Source organism: Ictidomys tridecemlineatus, chromosome 2, assembly GCF_052094955.1.
Source record: "Ictidomys tridecemlineatus isolate mIctTri1 chromosome 2, mIctTri1.hap1, whole genome shotgun sequence".
Taxonomy (NCBI): domain Eukaryota; kingdom Metazoa; phylum Chordata; class Mammalia; order Rodentia; family Sciuridae; genus Ictidomys; species Ictidomys tridecemlineatus.
The window spans coordinates 112,355,559-112,375,784 of NC_135478.1; the positions used below are offsets into that span (position 1 = coordinate 112,355,559).

At 38.5% G+C, this 20,226-nt stretch overlaps 1 protein-coding gene across 8 annotated transcripts in view; it reads left to right on the top strand.

Annotated features, from left to right (window-relative positions):
* The first annotated feature begins 9,523 nt into the window (after positions 1-9,523).
* Positions 9,524-20,226, top strand: part of Pisd (phosphatidylserine decarboxylase) — a 121,629-nt gene continuing 110,926 nt past the window's right edge. For 7 of the 8 annotated variants that reach the window (XM_078039571.1, XM_078039572.1, XM_078039573.1 and 4 more), the window contains exon 1: positions 9,525-9,644. In XM_078039571.1, coding sequence (XP_077895697.1) covers positions 9,580-9,644 — 65 coding nt within the window. In that variant the 5' untranslated portion in view covers positions 9,525-9,579. Of the gene's footprint in view, positions 9,645-20,226 lie in introns of all 8 variants that reach the window. The other variant, XM_040292053.2, reaches the window with a different exon arrangement.

Consider the following 20,226-nt stretch of genomic DNA (forward strand, 5'->3'; position numbering starts at 1 on the left):
AAGAAATGATAAATGGGGGCTGTGTGGCAGCTCAGTGGTAGAGTGCTTGCCTAGCATGTGTGAGGCACTGGATTTGACCCTTATCACCACATAAAAATAAATAAAGATATTATACCTATTTACAATTAAACTTAAAAAAAGAAATGACAAATGTGTAAGGAAATAATTATATTTAACATGATTTAAACACTACATGATATATATATGTACCAAAATATCACATGATACCCCATAAATATGTACAATTTTCATGTTTTGATTTATCAATTAAAAGAATGTTAATGTAAAAATATTTAAAGATGCAGATAGGAAAAAAAAAAGATGCTGGGATGAACTCTGACCTACTGACTACAGGTTTATCTGCTCACAGATCATGCGTCGCATTTAGGTCTGCAGCTTTGAAAAAATTTGCATAACCTTCTCTATGAGGCTGGGAGCTAGAGGTGAGGTCCAGTGAACGTACTTGGTGAATGTAAACGCAGCTTACTATGGGCATGATTGTTTCTATCACTACATTTACTTTTTCTTTGCTTCTTCCCTTCCCTCTGCTCTTTCTCTTAGTCCCTCTCCCTTCTGACCATTAAGTGGATACAATCTAGAATTTATTGTTTGACAATTTGATGGAATAAGATCCTCAAATCAGGGCTGGGGATGTGGCTCAAGCGGCAGCACGCTTGCCTGGCATGCATGCGGCCTGGGTTCGATCCTCAGCACCACATACAAAGATGTTGTGTCTGCCGAGAACTAAAAATAAATAAATAAATATTTTTTTAAAAAAAGATCCTCAAATCAGGCATATATTTCCTTAAAATCACCAAATTGTATAGCTGGAGGGGGGCCTTAAAGACATGAACATACAAACCCAACATATACATATACACTCTTGAAGAGACATATGTGTGTGTATTCTTTTAAGAAGGTTAGAATATATATACTGCATACATGCATATATATTTATGGATATATACATATACATGATACATATGTGTTTGCATATATATAAAACATATATAAAACATTTTAATCCTTTTACTTTTATTTATAAATTGATTGTTTTTTATATGGTATGGGGATTGAGCTCAGGGGTACTCTACTACTGTGTGCCCAGCCCTTTTTGTATTTTATTTCGAAACAAGTTCTCTCTAAATTGCTCAAGCTGGCCTCAAACTTTCCATTTTTCTGTTCAGCCTCCCAAGTAGCTCGGATTCCAGGTGATATTAATGAATTTTTAAAAAATGCAATAGATGAAGTATTTGAAGTTAAAATGCATCCCTTAAAATAACAAAATTAATAAACCACTAGGAAGAATGAATGGGGGAAAACTACAAAAAATTCACCAATGTTGAATAAGAATACGAATACATTACTAAATATCATGCCATCTTAAAAAAAAGAGAGAGAGAATATTATGAACAAGTTTGTGCCAGTTGAAATTTTTTATAAAATAGACAAATTCCTATAAAAAACCTTTTTTTTAACAGTATTGGATATTGAATCACTAATATATATCCCTTCCCCAGCACTTTTTATTTTTATTTACTTATGTATTTTTGGTACCAGGGATTGAACTCAGAGACACTTAACACTGAGGCACATCCCTAGCCCTTTTTTTATATTTTATTTAGAGACAGAGTCTCGTTAAGTTGCATAGGGCCTTGTTAAGTCGCTGAGGCTGGCTTTAACCTAAGGATCCTCCTGCCTCAGCCTCCCAGCTACTGGGATTACAGGCGTGTGCCACTGTGCCCAGCCAGCCCTTTTTATTTTGAGACAGGGTCTTGCTTAGGTCCTCACTAAGTTGCTGAGGCTGGACTTAAACTTGTGATCCTCCTGCTTCAGACTCCTGAGTCACTGGGATTACAGGTGTGTGCCCTGGGCCTAGATCCAATTCATTTATGATGACAAGAACCAGATAAGGGCATGACAAAACAACAACAAACAATAATACAATCTCACAAAGTAGATGCAAAAATTCTGAATAAAAATTAGCAAATTGAATCTAGTAATATATATGATGAACAGTGAACGATTGATTTAACAAATAAAAATCGAGCAGTGGACACTAGAGAGCCACAGGCCAAAAAAAAAAAAAAAAAAACTGGATCCTCACCTCCACCATATACACAAGTCAGAATGGATCCAAGACTCGCATATAAGAACTAAAACTTTTAGAAGAAAACAGATGTAAATCTTCATGGCTTTGGTAAATGATTCTTAGATATGACATCAAAAGCACAAGCAACAAAAGAAAAATTAGATCCACTGAAATTCATCAAAATTAAACACTTTGGTGCTTCAAAGGACACCATCATGAAGATGAAAAGACACATCACAGAAGAAAATGTTTGCAAATTTTCATCTTAAAAGGGAAAACTCAACAGAAAAAAACAAATAACCCGATTCAAAAATGGGCAAAGGACTTTAGGATAGATATTTCTTTGAGGAAGACATGCAAATGACCAAGAAGCACATGAAAAGATGCTCAACATTATTAGTCATCAAAAAATGCAAACAAAAATCACAATTAGATACCTGTTATGGTTTAGATGTGAGGTACCCCCCAAAAGCTCACATATGAGACGCTGCAAGAAGATTCAAAAGAGAAATGATTGGGTTGTGAGACTCTTAATCCAATCAGTGATTAATCCCCTAATAAGGATTAACTCAGTGGTAATTGAAGTGGTAGGATGTGGTTGGAGGAAATAGGAATTGGAGGTGTGGCTTTGGGGTACATATTTGTATCTGGCAAGTGGAGACTTTTTTTTTCTGCTTTCTGATCATCATGTGAGCTGTTTCCCTCTGCCACACTCTTCTGCTGAAGTAGGACAGAAGAGGCTGGACACCTGAGGAATTTTCAGGAAGCAGGTCTATTGGCTAAAGTCAGTCCAGAGAGGGCTTTTGCCTAAAAGATTCTCTGGAGCAAGATTTTGGAAATTCTTTGAACTTTATATCTAGTAGGAGGAAGGTTTACATGACAGGTACTATTTAGATTAGACAGAGTTTTTGTTTTTTTTTTCCCCTGCAAACCTGGCATTTACAAAAACTACCAACTCCATGTCCTTCTGTAGAAGTTTTTGCTGATAAAAAGCTTTCTTACAGGCTAAGAAGAACTTACATGACACAGTTTTTTTAAAATATCTTTATTTTATTTTTATGTGGTGCTGAGGATTGAATCTGGTATCTCGCACATGGTAGGTAAGCGCTCTACTTCTGAGCCATAACCCCAGCCCCACATAACACAAATATGATGGGGGTTTCTGCTTAATCATGGTAAGGTTCTTCTGAATGGAGGTCTCCCTTGGCCTGCTTCACCATCATGATGTTCTGCCTCACCTCAAGCCCTGAAGAATGGAGCTGGCCTTCTACGGACAGACCTCTGAAACTGTGAGCCCTCAAATAAACTCTTCCTCCTCTACAGTTTACAGCACTGTGTCCTTTAGTCACAATGGCTAAAAAGCTGACTAAAATAATACCACTTCACATTCATAAGAATAAATATTACTCTTTTTTTTGATACTTGGAATTGAACTCAAGGGCACTTTATCAATGACCTATACCATTAGCTCTTTTTGTTATTTTGAGAAAGGGTCTACTTAAATTGCCAAGGCTAACCTTGAACTTTCAATCCTCCTGTCTAACCTACCCAGGTGGCTTGGGTTTGGGTTTGGGGTTACAGATATGTGTCAACCATGACAACCATACCCAGCTGGATATTACTTTTTTTTTTTTTTTGGTACCATGGATTGTATCCAGGGACACTTAACTGGTGAGTCACATCCCCAGCCCTTTATATATAATTTTTTTATCTTGAAGCAAGGTCTCATTAAGTTGCTTAGGGCCTTGCTAAATTGATGAGGCTGGCTTTGAACTCACAATACTCCTGCTTCAGGGTCCTGAGCCACTGGGATTATAGGCATGCACCACCACTCCCAGCTGAATATTAACTTTTTTAAAACCCAGAAAATAACAAATGTTGGTCTGGAGTCACAGATCAGTGGTAGAGCACTTGCCTAGCATGTGTGAGGCACTGGGTTCAATTCTCAGCACTGCATATAAATAAATAAAAAGGTCCATCAACAACTAAAAAAAAATTAAAAAATAACAAATGTTGATAAGGACATGGTAAAAATGGAAAATTTTTGTGTGGCTGGTAGGAATGTAAAATGATGAAACCACTTTGAAAAACAATCTGGCAGTTCCTCAAACAATTAAATGTACAGTCATCCTTATACAATCCAGCAATTCCATTCCTAGAAATGAAAATACATGTTCATAAAGAACTTGTATATGAATGCTTATAGCAGCTATACTCATAATTGTTAAAAGATGGAAACAAGCCCAAACCATCAACTGATGAATGAACAAACAAAATGTCCATATCATTGAAAATTATTTGACTATAAAAAGGAATGAAGTATTGATATATAATATAACATAGATAAACTCTGAAAACATTTCACTAAGTGAAAAGCCAATTACAAGAACCCACATATTATGTGATTTCATTCATATGAAAATTTAGGGGCTAGGGTTGTGGCTCAGTGGTAGAGCATTTGCCTAGCACGTATGAAGCACTGGGTTAGATCCCCAGCACCACACACACACAAAAAAACTAAATAAACAAATTAAAAGTATTGTGTCCATCTACAACTAAAAATATTAACAAAAGAAAATTTAGAATAGGGAAATCCATAGGGACAGAAAGTAGATAAGTAATTGCTTAGGGATTGGGAGAAGGGAATAAAAAGAGCTGGGGATATGGCTCAGTGGTAGAGTGCCCCTGAGTTCAATCCTAGAACCACAAAAAAATAAACAAACAAATAAATAAAAATAAAAATGTCTGGGGATGTAGCTTTCTAGTAAAGTACCCCGGGTTCAATCTCCAATATGAAATATATACGTACAGGTTTTATTTTGGGGGTGATAAAAATGTCTAAGACTTTGTTGCTATTGCATATATCTTTGTATAAATGAAAAACTATTGAATTTACACTTAACATGGTTGAATTGTATGGTATGTGAATGGTACCTCAATAAAGCTTTTACCACATTAGCAGAATTAAAAGAAAAAATAATAAGAATATGCTTAATTGATGCCAAAAATACATTTGATAAACACTCATGATAGAAACCTTATAAAAAGAAAGAAAAACATATGATATAACATGAATAAAGAAAGAAAGAAACATTATGCATTATAGGAGCAGGAGGAAACCTTTTAATCAGAAAAAGAGAATCTTCTATAAATATCTATACCAAAGAGCAGATTAGATACAAACTCAAATACAAATATCAAGTGTATTTCTATATTCCAGCAACAAATGAACAGAAACAATAAAAAATTTCAACAGATTTACTGAGTTCACATATCATATAATTCACTTGTTTCAAAGGATTTTTACAGTATACTCACAGATTTATGCAACCATCAGCACAGTTTTAGAACATTTTTTATCTCCTCATCCAAAGAAATACCACACCCTTTAGCTATGAACTCTATCCTCTATTCCCCACCTCCAATTTAAGCAATTAACTAATCTACTTTTGTCTCTGCAGATTTCTCTATTATGGATATTTCACACAGTATTGTAGTTGTGGAGTATTGTAGTTGTGGTCTTTTGTAAGTGGCTTTTTTACTTAGCATAATGTCTTCAAGGTTCATCATTGTTACAATATGTGTCAATACTTCATTTCTTTTCTAGCCCAATAATATTCCACAGTATCAGTTGATGGCTTATTTCTACCTTTTGGCTTTCATGAATAATGCTGCTACAAACATCTGTGTTCATGTTTTTGTTTAGGTGAATGTTTTTATTCCCTCTGGCACATATCTAGGAATGGAATTGCTGGGCTGAAACTATCGACTCTGTATCTAATCATTTAAGGAACTGCCAGATTATTTTCCAAAGTGGTTATACCATTTTACATTTCCATCAGCAATACATGAAGATTCTGATTTCTTAACATCCTTGCCAATACTTGTTATCAATCTATTAAAATCATGGTAATATGTACATATCATAAATTTGTTATTTTAACATTTTCTTTTTCTTTTTGGTACTGGGGATTGAGCCCAGAGCCTCAGGCATGCTAGGCAAGCACTCTGTCACTGAGCTACATCACCAGTTCTTTTTATTTTGAGACAAAGTCTCGATAAATTGCCAAGGCTAGCCTTGAATTTGTAATCCTTCTGCCTCAGCCTCCCAAGTTGCTAGAATTATACGTGTGCACCACAACACCTGGCTAGTATAATGTTTTGTTTGTTTTTTTTTCAGTTTTGTTCATATTGTAGCATGTATCTAGTACTTTATTCTTTTTTATAGCCAAATAATATTTCATTGTTTGAACATACCCCATTTTGGTTGTCAGGGTTATTTGAGGTAGGGTTTCATTGTTACCCCAGCTTGTCTAGAACTCTCTGGGATCAAACAATCCTTCCACCTCAACCTCTCAAGTAGCTGGACTACTAGTGTGCACTGTTGAGCCTGGCTCTGGTATACCACAGGTTGTTCATTTGTGCATCTATTTTTTCACTTTTTTGTTACTGTGTAAAAGTACCCACTTCATTTCCTTCTTCTAATTATTTTGTGCATAATAGGAATGAAACTGCCAGATCATATGGTAGATTCTGAGGAACCACCAAACTGTTTTCCACAGTAACTGGATCATTTTACCTTCCCACCAGCAATATACAAGGGTTTAAATTTTTCCATATTCTTGCCAATGTCTGTTATTTTCCATTTAAAAATATCCCATCCTAAGGGTGTAAGGAGCATCTCATTGTGGTTTTGATTTTGCTTTGCATTTCCCTAATGATTAGTGATGTTTAGTATTTTGTGTGTGTGCTTATTGACCATCTGAATATCTTTGGAGAAATATTCAAGTCATTGCCCATATTTAAATTAAGTTGTTTACTTTTTGTTGTTGAGTTTTGGTAATTCTTCATATATTCTGGATATTATACCCTTACTAGATACATAATCTGCAAATATTTTCTAGTATTCTATGAATTGTCTTTTCACTCTCTGGATAGTGACTCTTGATGTACAGGGTTTTTTTTTTTTTTTTCTTATTTTGGTATTGGAGACTGAATTCAGGGGTTATATCCCCAATCCTTTTTATTTTTTATTTTTGACAGGGTCTCAATGAATTGCTTAGGGCCCCACTAAATTGCTGAGACTGGCCTCAAACTTGCAATTCTCCTGCCTCAGCCTCACATGACACTGGGAATACAGACATGAGCCACTGAATTTGGCTGCATAAAATTTTTAAAGTTCAATTTATCTTTTTGTTGTTATTGCCTGTGTTTTTGGAGTCATGTCCAAGAAATCATTGCCAAATTCAGAGTCATGAATATTTCCAGTATGTTTTCTTCTAAGAGTTTTCTACATTTTCATCTTAAGTTTAAATCTTTTACTGAATTTGAATTAATTTTAGCATATACTGTGAGGTAAAGGTCCACTTCACACTTTTTCATGTGGATATCCAGCTTTCCCAAAATCATTTCATTTTTTAAAATTTTTTAGTTGTCAATGGACCTTTATATATTTTTTATTTTTATTCTAATTTGTTATATATGACAGAAGAATTCATTACAGTTCATATTACACATATAGAGCACAATTTTTCATATCTCTGGTGGTAAACAAAGTATATTCACACTATTCGTGTCTTCATACATGAACTTAGGGTAATGATGTCCATCTCATTCCACAGTCTTTCCTACCTCCAGGCCCCATCCCTTCTCCTCCGACCCATTTGCCCTATCTAGAGTTTGTCTTATCCTCTCTTGCTCCCCCTCCCAACCCCACTATGAATCCTTTTGACCCAGCTATCCTACTCCTTGGTTTATACCCAAAGGACTTAAAAACAGCATACTACAGGGACACAGCCATATCAATGTTTATTGTAGCACAATTCACAATAGCTGAACTGTGGAACCAACCTAGATGTCCTTCAGTAGATGAATGGGTAAAGAAAATGTGATACACACACACACACACACACACACACACACACACACACACAATAGAATATTACTCAGCAATAAAAGAGAATAAAATCATGGAATTTGCAGGTAAATGGATGGAGTTGGAGAATACAATGCTAAGTGAAGTTAGCCAATCGCAAAAAAACAAATGTCAAATGTTTTCTCTGATATATTTTATTTATTTATATGAGGTGCTGAGAAAGGAACCCAGGGCCTCACATGCTAGGCAAGCACTCTACAACTGAGTCATAACACCAGCCCCAAGCACTTCATTTTGAAATAACTTTTCCCAACTTTTGAGTTACTACTTCCAATTGGACAGTAAAACCCCTTCCTTCCTCCCTCCCTCCCTCCCTCCCTTCCTTCCTTCTTTTTGAAAACCAAAACCAAACCAAAACCTACAATACCCAAACCTAAAGCCTAATAGGTTCCCTGGTTATGAGCTAGTTGAACTTAAATAACTACAGAGAAATAGCTGCAAGCACCACGTAGTATCACCCTTCTCCAGTGTCAAATGTTTGGTGAAGGGGTTGCACACCTGTAATCCCAGCAATTTGGGGGGCTGAGGCAGGTGGATTGCAGGTTTGAGGCCAGCCTCACAATTTAGCGAGGCCCTAAGCAATTTAGCAAGAGATCCTGTCTCAAAATAAAATAAAATAATAATAATAATAATAATAAAAAGGGATGTAATTCAGTGGCAAAGCACTCCAGGGTTCAATCCCTAGTACAAGTGAAGTACTGGTGAAGGTAAAAGTGACTAGTAACTTAGCAAAAGGAAATTCAGGGCTGCAGTCAGGGCAAAGGGCTTAATATAGGAAGAATATTTAGATCACGGGTTTTGGAATCAGAGACACATTCACATTTGGCTTTTTTACTTCATAGCCTCTGAGCACGTACCGGTTCTGTGCCCTTCAGTATGTTGCTTAACCTCCCAAGGTCTCAGGTACTTCATTTTACAATGGTGATACTGCCTAAGGGATAGCTGCAGATCTCTAAGTCGGTGCTTATTAAAAAGCGGCAGGTACAATTAAAAATTCGCATTTCCCTTAAAACTGAAAAGAGCAGAACAAGCATCATCACACCAAGTACCTAGTTTGACGACTTGTTGCATTTCTGGGTGATCCATTACCACTTGCGTCTAGTCTCCCTGGCAGCACCACGGTGGGACGTAAGAAAGATATGACCGAATGCACCCAAAATGCTCCCAACAGAACGTGGCACTTAATGGTAGCTGAATCGTGGATGCCCGGTTTCCCTATATGTGAGTTACATCAGATGATACAACTTTTTCGAACCTTGGGTGCCTCTGATTTTCCAGAGACAAGCGAAAATGCACAACAGAGGGAGGAAAGAGGTTTGACATCAATACGCCCAGGGTCACCTCTATTGCTCACACTCGCCCTACCAGGCTCCGGAGATTCCGGAATTCGGGTGTTGGAAGAGGTGGGGGTGTAGCCACAAGGCCGGGTTTCGTTGATTCCGCTCTAGGCCTTCGTGTTTCTCATTGGTCCTCTGAACTAGAGATTCGTGACGTCATGCGAGTGCGCCCCGGCGTGTGAAGGGGCGTGGTCTCCTGAGAAGGAGGAGAAAAGATGGCGGCGGCCGTGGGGCGGCGGTGTCTACGGTTACTGAGCGGAGTCCCGTCTTGGCGGAGCAGGTACAGTAGCGCAGGGAGAGTTCCTTGGAGCGGAGGCAGACTTGGACCAAGCGAGGGTCGGGAGAGCGGAGTCGTTTCTTTACCTTTTCCTTGAGTTCGAGTGAAGACGGAGCCACCTTCACATGGAGCTGGGGGCAGAAGAAATTACCACTGCATAGGGCTGTCAGGATTTAATTGGAACGCCCTCGCTTTGCCCTTCCCAGCTAGGTGGAAGTGTATAAGATTCAACAAAATAGATGGAATACGTTGCTTGCCCGTCTTTAGAACTGAGACAGAGCCTACGGCTTTTTCTTAGATGTTCATGTTCCTAGAAGGGCGGTGGGATGTGGGACGAGCACTGGTCTGGGAGGTGACTTTCACTTCGGATTCTTTGTCTCTGAAGCGAGAGGGTTAAATTTGGACATCTCAAAATAATTTTGAGATTGTGGTCTTGATTATCCTAGCGACCCCTAGCTATTAGGGTTTTTTTAAATAATTTTTTTGTAATATTTATTTTTTAGTTTTCGGCGGACACAATATCTTTGTTTGTATGTGGTGCTGAGGATCGAACCCCGGCCACACGCATGCCAGGCGAGCGCGCTACCGCTTGAGCCACATCCTCAGTCCGCTATTAGGGTTTTAGAAATGGAAGAAACCTGCTAGTTCTTTTTGGAATTGACGAGATTGAGGTCCTGAGAAAAGGAATGATTTGCTCAAGTTCACCCAGCCAGTCTCAGTAGCAGACCCAGGACTCTAACCCAGGTACCTGTTTCTCAGTATTTCCCTTAGGCTGCAGGGCAGTTGTTGCATAGAAATAGCTTGGAAGTATTTGAACTCTCAGAAAATGGATTAAACTGTTGGTAACTGTGGCTCAGGAGTCAACTACTCAAGGTTTGAGAGACAGACCATATTTTTGAATTTCCAGTGAGTTAATTTTGTTAGTGTTGACCAAAGCTTATGCAGCAACAGGAAGGGACTTATTGTAGTTTGGGAGAGTAAATGTATACTAGATTTGGTTTGAGAGGGAACAGAAACCATAACTGGCCTTGCTATAAAAGTTTTTTTGTTCCACCATTAACTATTCAGAAATGATGTAGTTTTCTCAGGAGGAGGCTCTGCAACAGTGGTGGTAACTGTTAAGATTTGTACAGGAAGTTCTGTAGGTTTTTCAATAATATCACCAGGTATGCTTTTTTAATGAGTCAGCCATCAATTCATCTACAGGAATTAGAAATATTTTTAAAAATGACACTCCTAAATTTAAAAAGAAAATGATAGTGAGTAGGATGCCTCACTCAACATCATTAAGAAATTAGCTATCCTTAGTACCAGTTTGTGTAGATAAGACTGATTTAGGTGTAGTGAGTGGGAAGGATGATGATTTGCCTACAATAAGAACTCTTAAATTTCAAAGATTTTATATATCCAAGATAGAAACTACATTGACATACATATACAAACTCTAAAAGATAACATTTCCTTGAGATTTTATTTTTTTTTTCTTTTTGGTATTGGGGCTTAAACCCAGGAGCAGTTTACCACTGAGCCATGTCCCAAGCCCTTTTCATTTTGCGAGGAGATCTTGATAAGTTACTGAGGCTGGCCTTAGAGCTCATGATCCTCCCACCTCAGCTTCCTAAGTTGCTAGGATTACAGGCGTGTGCCACCAGGCCCAGCTATATCCATTAGTTTTCAGTAAAGTGGTAAGTATCTGCTTGTGAGAAACACAGATGAAAGCCTCATAGTGGAGGAAAGTTTTTCAGTAAATGGATGTGATATGATAGCACAGAGAAAGAACACTTTGGGTGATAATTTAGGGCAATGTTTCTTAATCTCATTTGATAAAAGAATGGGTCGGATGTTTATTAGAAATAGAGTTTCCCAAATATGTTGCTGTCTTACTACCAGTTTCATATTCAGTAGGTTGGAGTGCTGTCAACTATAGTTTTTACAAGTATCTCAGGTAATTCTTAGCTTCAGGCAAGTCTGGAAAATAGTACCTAAGGAATGATTGCTTAGTAAGACTTACATTCACAAATATTTATGGCATACCTGTCACTGCAAACCACAGTGCCAGCAACCTTGGGACAGGGAGGGGAAAGTGAGGAAATGAAGAATTAAAAGATATGTTTAAAATAGACTTTAAGGGCTGGGATTGTGGCTCAGTGGTAGAGCGATTGCCTAGCACATGTGAGGCACTGAGTTCGATCCTCAGCACCACATAAAAATAAATAAATAAAGGCATTGTGTCCATCTACAACTAAAAAAAAAAAAAAAAAGAATTTTTTTTTTTTTTTAAAAAGGCTTTAGACCAGGCACAGTGTAATCCCAGCAGCTTGGGAGGCTGAGGCAGGAGGATCAAAAGTTCAAAGCCAGCCTCAGCAGTTTAGCGAGGCGCTAAGCAACTCAGTGAGACCCTGTCTGTAAATAAAATATACAGACACTAAACAAATAAGTGAGTACATACAGAATTGGTCTGGGGATGTGGCTCAATGGTCAAGTGCCCCTGATTCAATCCCCAGTACCCCCCCCCAAAAAAAAAGTGTTGGGGGGGCTTAGGTTCAAAGAACTTTACAATTTAGTAGATATTTACCAGATATTCTAATTGAAGATAGAATGTGGGATAAAGCCCTGCCAGTTCAGTTTTATAAAAACTTTCATAGCTTTTGAAAGCAGCAGAGATAGATGTAAGAACTGTGGTTAAAGTGTTACCACCAGGGAGGGAATGTTAAAAATATTTTACAATAATGACATGGTGGAGAGACCAGTCAGGGTGAACCCTGGTCATAAATACTTGAAATGGGCATTCCAGTATGTGCCAGCTCACTATCAACTCTTAACTCTTTTGTTAATAATTTTATTAATTTTGTGTGTGTGTGTGTGTGTTGCTGAGGATCCAACCCAGTACCTCACACATGCTAAGGAAGCTGCTCAACCCCAGCCCTCAACTCTAACTTTTCATAATAATATGTAAGTAGATAATATGTAATCTGCCCCACCTGCCATCATGTAAGTAGATGGGAGTCTCTGGGCTCAGGGTTTTACATGTTTATCTTACTTCTGATGAGAGGGATCCTATTTTTATAGGTAGAAAAATTGAGGCTTAAGGCTACACAGAAAATTAGTGGCTTTTCTAGGATTTGAGCCACAGTCAGAATTGAGTGCCTCGTGATGGAGTTTAATCACCTGCTTGCAAGATGCCCTCGTGAGTTTACCATGTAGAAGAGACATTAAATTGAACCTATACATTCACTTCTCTTGGGCTTAATCTCATTGCTGTGAAGTCAGGTGAGAAAACAAACACCTGCCTTTGTCAAGGGATACAGACACTAAACAAATAAGTGAGTACATACAGAATCCATTCTTTTTAAGTAGTGAAAAGGACTATAAAAAAATAAAACAGGGTAATTAAGGGGTTAGAGAGTACTCCAAAGGGGCAAGTCTTTTGAGTGTACTGTGGTCAGGAAAATAAGGAGGAAGCATTTAAGCAGAGAAGAGATTGATAAGGAGTAAGCCACATAGGAGAGGTGTGTACCCAGTTGAATAAACAGCAAGTTCAAAGGTACACAGAAGAGCATATGAGTGTATGAAGAGTAACAAGAGTGTATGACTGTAATCCCAGGGACTCTGGAGGCTGTGGCAAGGAGTATCGCAAGTTTGAGGCCAGTCTCAGCAACTTAATGAGACTACCAGCTAAAATTTAAAAAAAAAGAAAAAGGTGGGGGATGTAGCTCAGTGGTAGAGCACTCCTGGGTTCAATTCCCAGTACTGGAGAAAAAAAAAAAAAAAGGAGGAATGAATGAGAAGAAGGAGAGGAGAAGACCCAGAAGATCTGAGAGGCTAGCAAGATGGAAAATGTAGTTAGGCATAGTGGCTCATGCTATAATCCCAGTGTCTGGGGAGGCTGAGACAGGAGGATCATGAGTTCAAAGCCAGCCTCAGTAACTGTGAGGAGCTAAGCAACCCAGTGAGACCCTGTCTCTAAATAAAATACAAAAGAGGGCTGGGGATGTGGCTCAGAGGTTGAGTGTCCCTGAGTTCAATATCCAGTACCCAAAAAAAAGGAGGATGTGTGGTCTTATTTTCTCTTTGGAAAAGCTCTCTCTGGCTATTTTGTTGCAAATAGGATATGGAGGGCCAAGAGTAGAAACAGGGAGATTTGATATTACAGTCATTTAAGTGAGAGATGAGGTGGCTTGGGCTAGAGAGAGTGGTGGTAGGGATGAGAAATGAGAAATGGGTAGATTAAGAGATACTTTCAGGGTAGTTTTCATGCTTTGCTAGTGGATTCAATATGGATGGTGAGAAAGAACGAACTTAAAAATGTGTCTTAGAGACTGGGGGTATAGCTCAATGGTAGAGACTTGCTTAGTATACAATAGGCTCTGGGTTTGATCCCTAGAACCTAATAATAAAATAAGATAAAATAAAAATCTTAGGGTTTTGCTGGGTGCTGTGGTGCACACCTGTCATCCCAGCAGCTCTGGAGGCTGAGGCAGGAGGATTAAAAGTTCAAAGCCAGCCTCAGCAAAAGTGAAACCCTGTCTCTAAATAAAATGCAAAATAGGGCTGGGGATGTGGCTCAGTGGTTGAGTGCCCCTGAGTTCAATCCCTGGCACCAAAAAAAAAAAAACAAAAAAAAAACTTGGATTATTGCTGGGCCTGTGGCGCAGCGGTAGCACACTTGCCTGGCATGTGTGAGGCACTGAGTTCAATTCTCAGCACTGCATATAAATAAATAAAAAATAAATAAAGGTCTATCAACAACTGAAAGAAAAAATTAAAAAATAAAATCTTAGGGTTTTGACCTGAGCTTCTGGGTGAGTGATGATTATACCATTTTCTTTTCTTTTTTTTTTTTTTTTTGAGAATTTTTAATATTTATTTTTTAGTTCTCGGTGGACACAACATCTTTGTTGGTATGTGGTGCTGAGGATCGAACCCGGGCCGCACGCATGCCAGGCTAGCGCGCTACCGCTTGAGCCACATCCCCAGCCCTATACCATTTTCTGAGTGATAGATTAATTATAGTAATGTTAGTAGTGTAACAAAGAAACCCAATATTATCCTCAGTAGCTTAACATAGTAGACGTTTATTTTTTGCTCTTATAAATCTTGGGTGGTCCTGATTGGTGAGGCACTTGTTCTATAAGCAGCACTCCTGGGACAAAATCCCCTGCTATATTTTCTTCCTTTCTTCCCTCCCTCCCTCCCTCTCTCCCTCTCTCTTCTCTTCCCTCCCTCCCTCTCTCCTCTCTCCCCTCTCCCCTCCCTCTCTCCTCTCCATTCTTCTTCCTTCCTGAAGTTGAATCCAGGAGCATGTAACCACTGAGCCACATCTCCAGCCCTTTATTTTTTTTATTTTGAGACAGATTCTAACTTAGCCTCACTAAGTTGCTGAGGCTGGCTTTGAACTTGCAGACCTCCTGCCTCAGCCACCAAGTTGTTGGGATTACAGGTGTGCACCACCATGCCTTGCTCTCCTGCCATCTTTCTTTTTTTTGCGCTAGGGATTGAATCCAGGGGACTTGACCACTGAGCCACATTCCAGCCCTATTTTGTATTATATTTAGAGACAGAGTCTCACTGAGTTGTTAGCACCTCACTAAGTTGCTGAGGCTGGCTTTGTACTTTTGATCCTCCTGTCTCAGCCTCCTTAGCTGCTGGGATTACAGGTGCGTGCAGCTGTGCCTGGCTTCTCCTGCCATCTTTTAACATGTGGCTCCCCAACATCTGTATGTTTGTCTGCAACAATCAGGATAAAAGCAGAAAGCCTAGAGGTGTAGTTGTCTGTAGTCCCAGCTACTCTGGAGATAGTGGCAGGAGGATTGCTTGAGCCTGAAAATCCTAATGATTCTCACAGTTTGCTGGAAAGGAGGCTGGGAAATGAAGAGGAAACAGATTTGATAAACATCTGGCATGTCTCTGCCACAGAGAACTTTGGGTGAGGAGTAGGTTGAAGATTTGTTAGAGAAGGTCAGGCATTCTGTTTTGGATGAAATCAGTTTGAAATGACTCCAAGTGGGAATGTTGGGTAGCCTGTTGGAAATAACAGACCTGGAAGTCCCCGGAGGAATAGTGGGGGAAGTCATCCATGTAGGAAACCAGAGGGACCAGAAAGGTAGGAGGAAAACTCATGATCCCAGGAGTCAAATGAAGGTTGAATTTAAAGGAGAGTAAGATCAACTCTGTTATGCTTCTGAGCAATCAAGTAAGGTGAGACCCAAGATGTATGCATTGGGGCTGGGGATGTGGCTCAAGCAGTAGCACGCTAGGTTCGATCCACAGCACCCATAGAAATAAAATGAGGATATTGTGTCCACCGGAAACTGAAAAATAAATATTAAAAACAAAAAAGATGTATGCATTGGTATTGGCAAAATGGAGGTGTTAGGCGATTATTAGTGATTGATTGATTGGTACCTGAGATTAAATCCAGAGACTCTTTACCACTGAGCTGCATCCCCACATCCTGAGCCCTTTTTAAAAAACTTTTTGAGTCGGTATCTTGCTAAGTTGCTTAGGGCCGGGTTGAATTGCTGAGGCTGGCTCTCAGGATCCTTGTGCCTCAGCCTCTGGATCCTCTGGGATTACAGACATTGCACCACTGTGCCTGGCTCTGTTGGTGATCTTGATAAGAGGTGAGATGATAGGAACAAAAGCTTGATTGAGTAGGATTAAGAGAAGATGGGAGGCGAGGAAGTGATACAGTGAATACAGGTAGCTCTTTCAAGAGCTTGTAATGGAGAGAAGAAAAGTGAGATGGAAACTAGAGAAAGAAGCATGGTGGACATTGTTTATGTAATTTGGAGAAATAAAGCATTTTTTATATAAAATCAAAACAGGGACAATCCAGTAAGAAGTAACAAGTTGATATAATGGGACATTTGCCAGACATTTGATCCAGGAGCTAGGACTGAGCAATGTATAAGAAAGCTGAACATTTCATTCTCAGGCAGGTTCCTGAGGGGGAAGATGCATATACAAACCACCTGAGAGCTGAGCAGCCAGTCATAGTGGATAAGTGATCTCTGTAATTTATAGAACACAGCTATTTTCCTGTAGACATTTTTTTTGGTACTGGGGATTGAACCCAGGAATGCTTTTTTATAGCTCCAGCTATATCTCCAGCCCTTTTTATTTTATTTTTTTATTTTGAGGCAGGGAGTCACTAAGTTGTTTAGGGCCTTGCTAAATTGCTGAGGCTGACCTCAAACTGGTGATCATCCTGTCTCAGCCTCCCAAGTCACTGAGATCATAGGCATGGGTCATGCCAGTGCTCAACAACCCTTTAGTCTGTTTTTATACTTCCAGTCTAATTCTGTTTGGAAAACAGGACTTTTAAAGTCATTCTTTTGTAGTGAAAGTATCCATTGTAAGAGTTGAGCACTGGTCAGTGCTGGGATAACTTTCATATTCTCAAATGTATCCTTTTTGGTATTAATAGCTGTTGTGTCTGGTCTTGGGGGTGGTGATTATCATGGCAAAATTTTTTTCCCCATGCAAACCTCATTTGCCTAGAGAATGAATATAATATTCGTTACATTAGTCACAGTATCATGATGTGAGAGTGAGGGTGGTTTTTTTTAAATATTTTTAAAATCTTCAATGGGCCTTTATTCTGTTTGTTTATTTATTTATGTGTAGTGCCAAGAATTGAACTCAGTGCCTCACTCATGCTAAGCAAATACTCTACTACTGAGCTATGACCCCAGCCCAAGGGTCTTTTCTTTTCTTTTTTTTTTTAATATTTATTCACAATACCTTTATTTCACTCATTTATTTTTTACGTGGTGCTGAGGATCGAACCCAGGGTCCCATGCGTGCGAGATGAGCGCTCTACTGCTGAGCCACAACCCCAGCCCTGAAGGATGTTCTCAAGTGAAGAAAATTCCATGTGGAAAAAATAAAAGTACCTAAATCTGATACAGTTTATAGGATACCTATATGACATAACTAAATATCCATGAACATAAATATTATAGTATAATTGTATATTATAAATGTAGTTCTATTTTTCACAAATATCAATTTAGATATTTATAATAGAGTGAATTATTTCTACCATAAGGGCTCCAAGGAAAAAAGAAAAAGAAACATTTACTAACAAGAATATAGTTTACTTACTTTTACATTTCAGGTCAGTATTTAGAAAACCAAAGTATTACCTGAATTGAGATTTCGATGTTTGAGCTTGGTATGGTGACACACACCTCTGATTTCAGATTACTCATCAGGCTGACGCAAGAGGATCACAAATTCAAGGCTAGCCTTCACAACTTTGTGAGACCCTGTTTCAAAAATTAAAAGAAAGGGCTTGGGATGTAGTTCAGTGGTAGAGCACCCCTGGGTTTCTAGTATGGCAAAAAATAGATAGATAGACAGACAGACAGACAGACAGATGGACGAAAAGATTGGGGATATAATCCAGCTTGTCTAGCATGGGTGAGAACCTGGGTTCACTTCCTCGTATTGCAAATGAAGAAGAAGGAGGAGAAAGAAAGAGAGGGGATATTTATGAAACAAAGAAGAATAAACAACTGAATAAAAATAAATTTTCTTTAATCTTAAAGCTGTGAAAATAATTGATAAGTTTTTTTCTCAATATTTTTGAAACCTAGCCACTCTGTCAATAAAACTCTTTTGGCAAAGCAGCCACAAAAGATAATTCAAAAAATTTTAAACCAGTTGAACCAGCCAGACTTGACATAGATTAGATTAGTTCAATGTGGTTTTCTTTTTGCCACTCTTTTTTCTCCAGTATAAACATTTAAAATCATTAAAATTTCATGGGCTACGGTTGTAGTTTAGTGGTAGAGTGCTTTTTTAGGATGCGCTAGGCACTGGGTTTGATGCTTATCACCACATGAAAATAAGTAAATAAAATAAAGGAGTTGTGTCTATCTACAATTAAAAAAAAATTCAGCCACCAGAAATATTAGAATCTTAGAGATTAAGGGTTCAGGTGTTTATAGATCTATGTACAGCTCTTCTTATGTCATACAGAAACACATGGCTTTGTGTAAGAATGCTGGTATTCTTCCTTATCTTGATCTTATGCTTAATTAATGGGGAAAAAGATTTTTTTATTGTGAAACAGTTTCAGATTACAGAAAATTATAAAAATAATACACAGAAGGGGATGTGGCTCAAGCGGTAGCGCGCTCGCCTGGCATGCGTGCGGCCCGGGTTCAATCTTCAGCACCACATACAAACAATGATGTTATGTCTGCCGATAACTAAAAAATAAATATTAAAATTCTCTCAAAAAAAATAATACATAGAAATCCCAAATGTTGTCACTGTGCCTGGCAGACTTGACTGGGGTTTTGGCTCAGTGGTAGATAGAGCACTTGCCGAGCATGTGTGAGACACTGGGTTCAATCCTTAGCACCACATAAAAATAAAATAAAAGTATTGTGTCCACCTACAACTAAAAAAATAAAAACAAATGTTAAAAAAAAGAAATCCCAAATGTCCTTTATTCAAATTCTGCAAATGTTGACCATATTTGTTTTATTTTTCTTGTTTCTTGTATGTGTATTTTTATATATATTTTCTTAAATACTTGAAAGCACCTTGCAGACTTGACAGATTTTTTTTTTTTTTTTTTTTTTTCTGGTACCAGGGATTGAACCCAGGGGTGCTTTAACCACTAAGCAACATCCTCAACCCTTTTTATATTTTATTCTGTGTATTTGTGGGGGCAGTACCGGGGATTGAATTCAGGAATACTCAACCACTGAGCTACATCTCCAGCCTTATTTTGTATTTTATTTAGAGACAGGGTCTAACCAAATTGCTTAGCACTTTACTCTTGCTGAGACTGGCTTTAAACCCATGATCCTTCTGCCTCAGCCTCCTGAGCTGCTAGGATTACAGGTGTGTGTCACTGTGCCTGGCAGACTTGACAGCTCTTTACCTATAAATTATGTTAGCTTTTTTCCTACAAGGGTTTTCTTTTATGTAATTATAGTGCATTTGTCAAAAACCAAGAAATTAACTGGTACAGTACTGTTATTTGGTCTGTAAACTATATTCACATGTTGCCGCATTTGATATTATCACTAATTTTATTTTATTTATTTATTTTTTTAAAATGTTTTAGTTTTAAGATGTAGTTGGACACAACACCTTTATTTCACTTTTTTATTTTTATATGGTGATGAGGATCCAACCCAGGGTCTCGCACGTGCGAGGCGAGCACTCTACCGCTGAGCCACAACCCCAGCCCTACTAATTTTATTTTTAATTGATTAATTGATTGATTAATTTTTGGGTACTGGGGATTGAATTCAGGGACACTTTACTATGGGATACATCCCCAGTCCTTTCCTTTGGTACTGGCATTTGAATCCAGGGGTGTTTAACCACTGAGCCACATTCCCAGCCCCCTTTTTTGTATTTTATTTAGAGACAGGGTCTCACTGAGTTTCTTATGGCCTTCCTAAGTTGCTGAGGTTGGCTTTGAATTCGCAATCCTCCTGCCTCGGTCTTTTAAATCACTAGGATTATAGCCGTGTGCCAATATGCTCATCCCTGCAGTCCTTTTTATTTTTTATTTTGAAACTGAGTCTTGCTAAGTTGTGGAGGCTAACCTTGA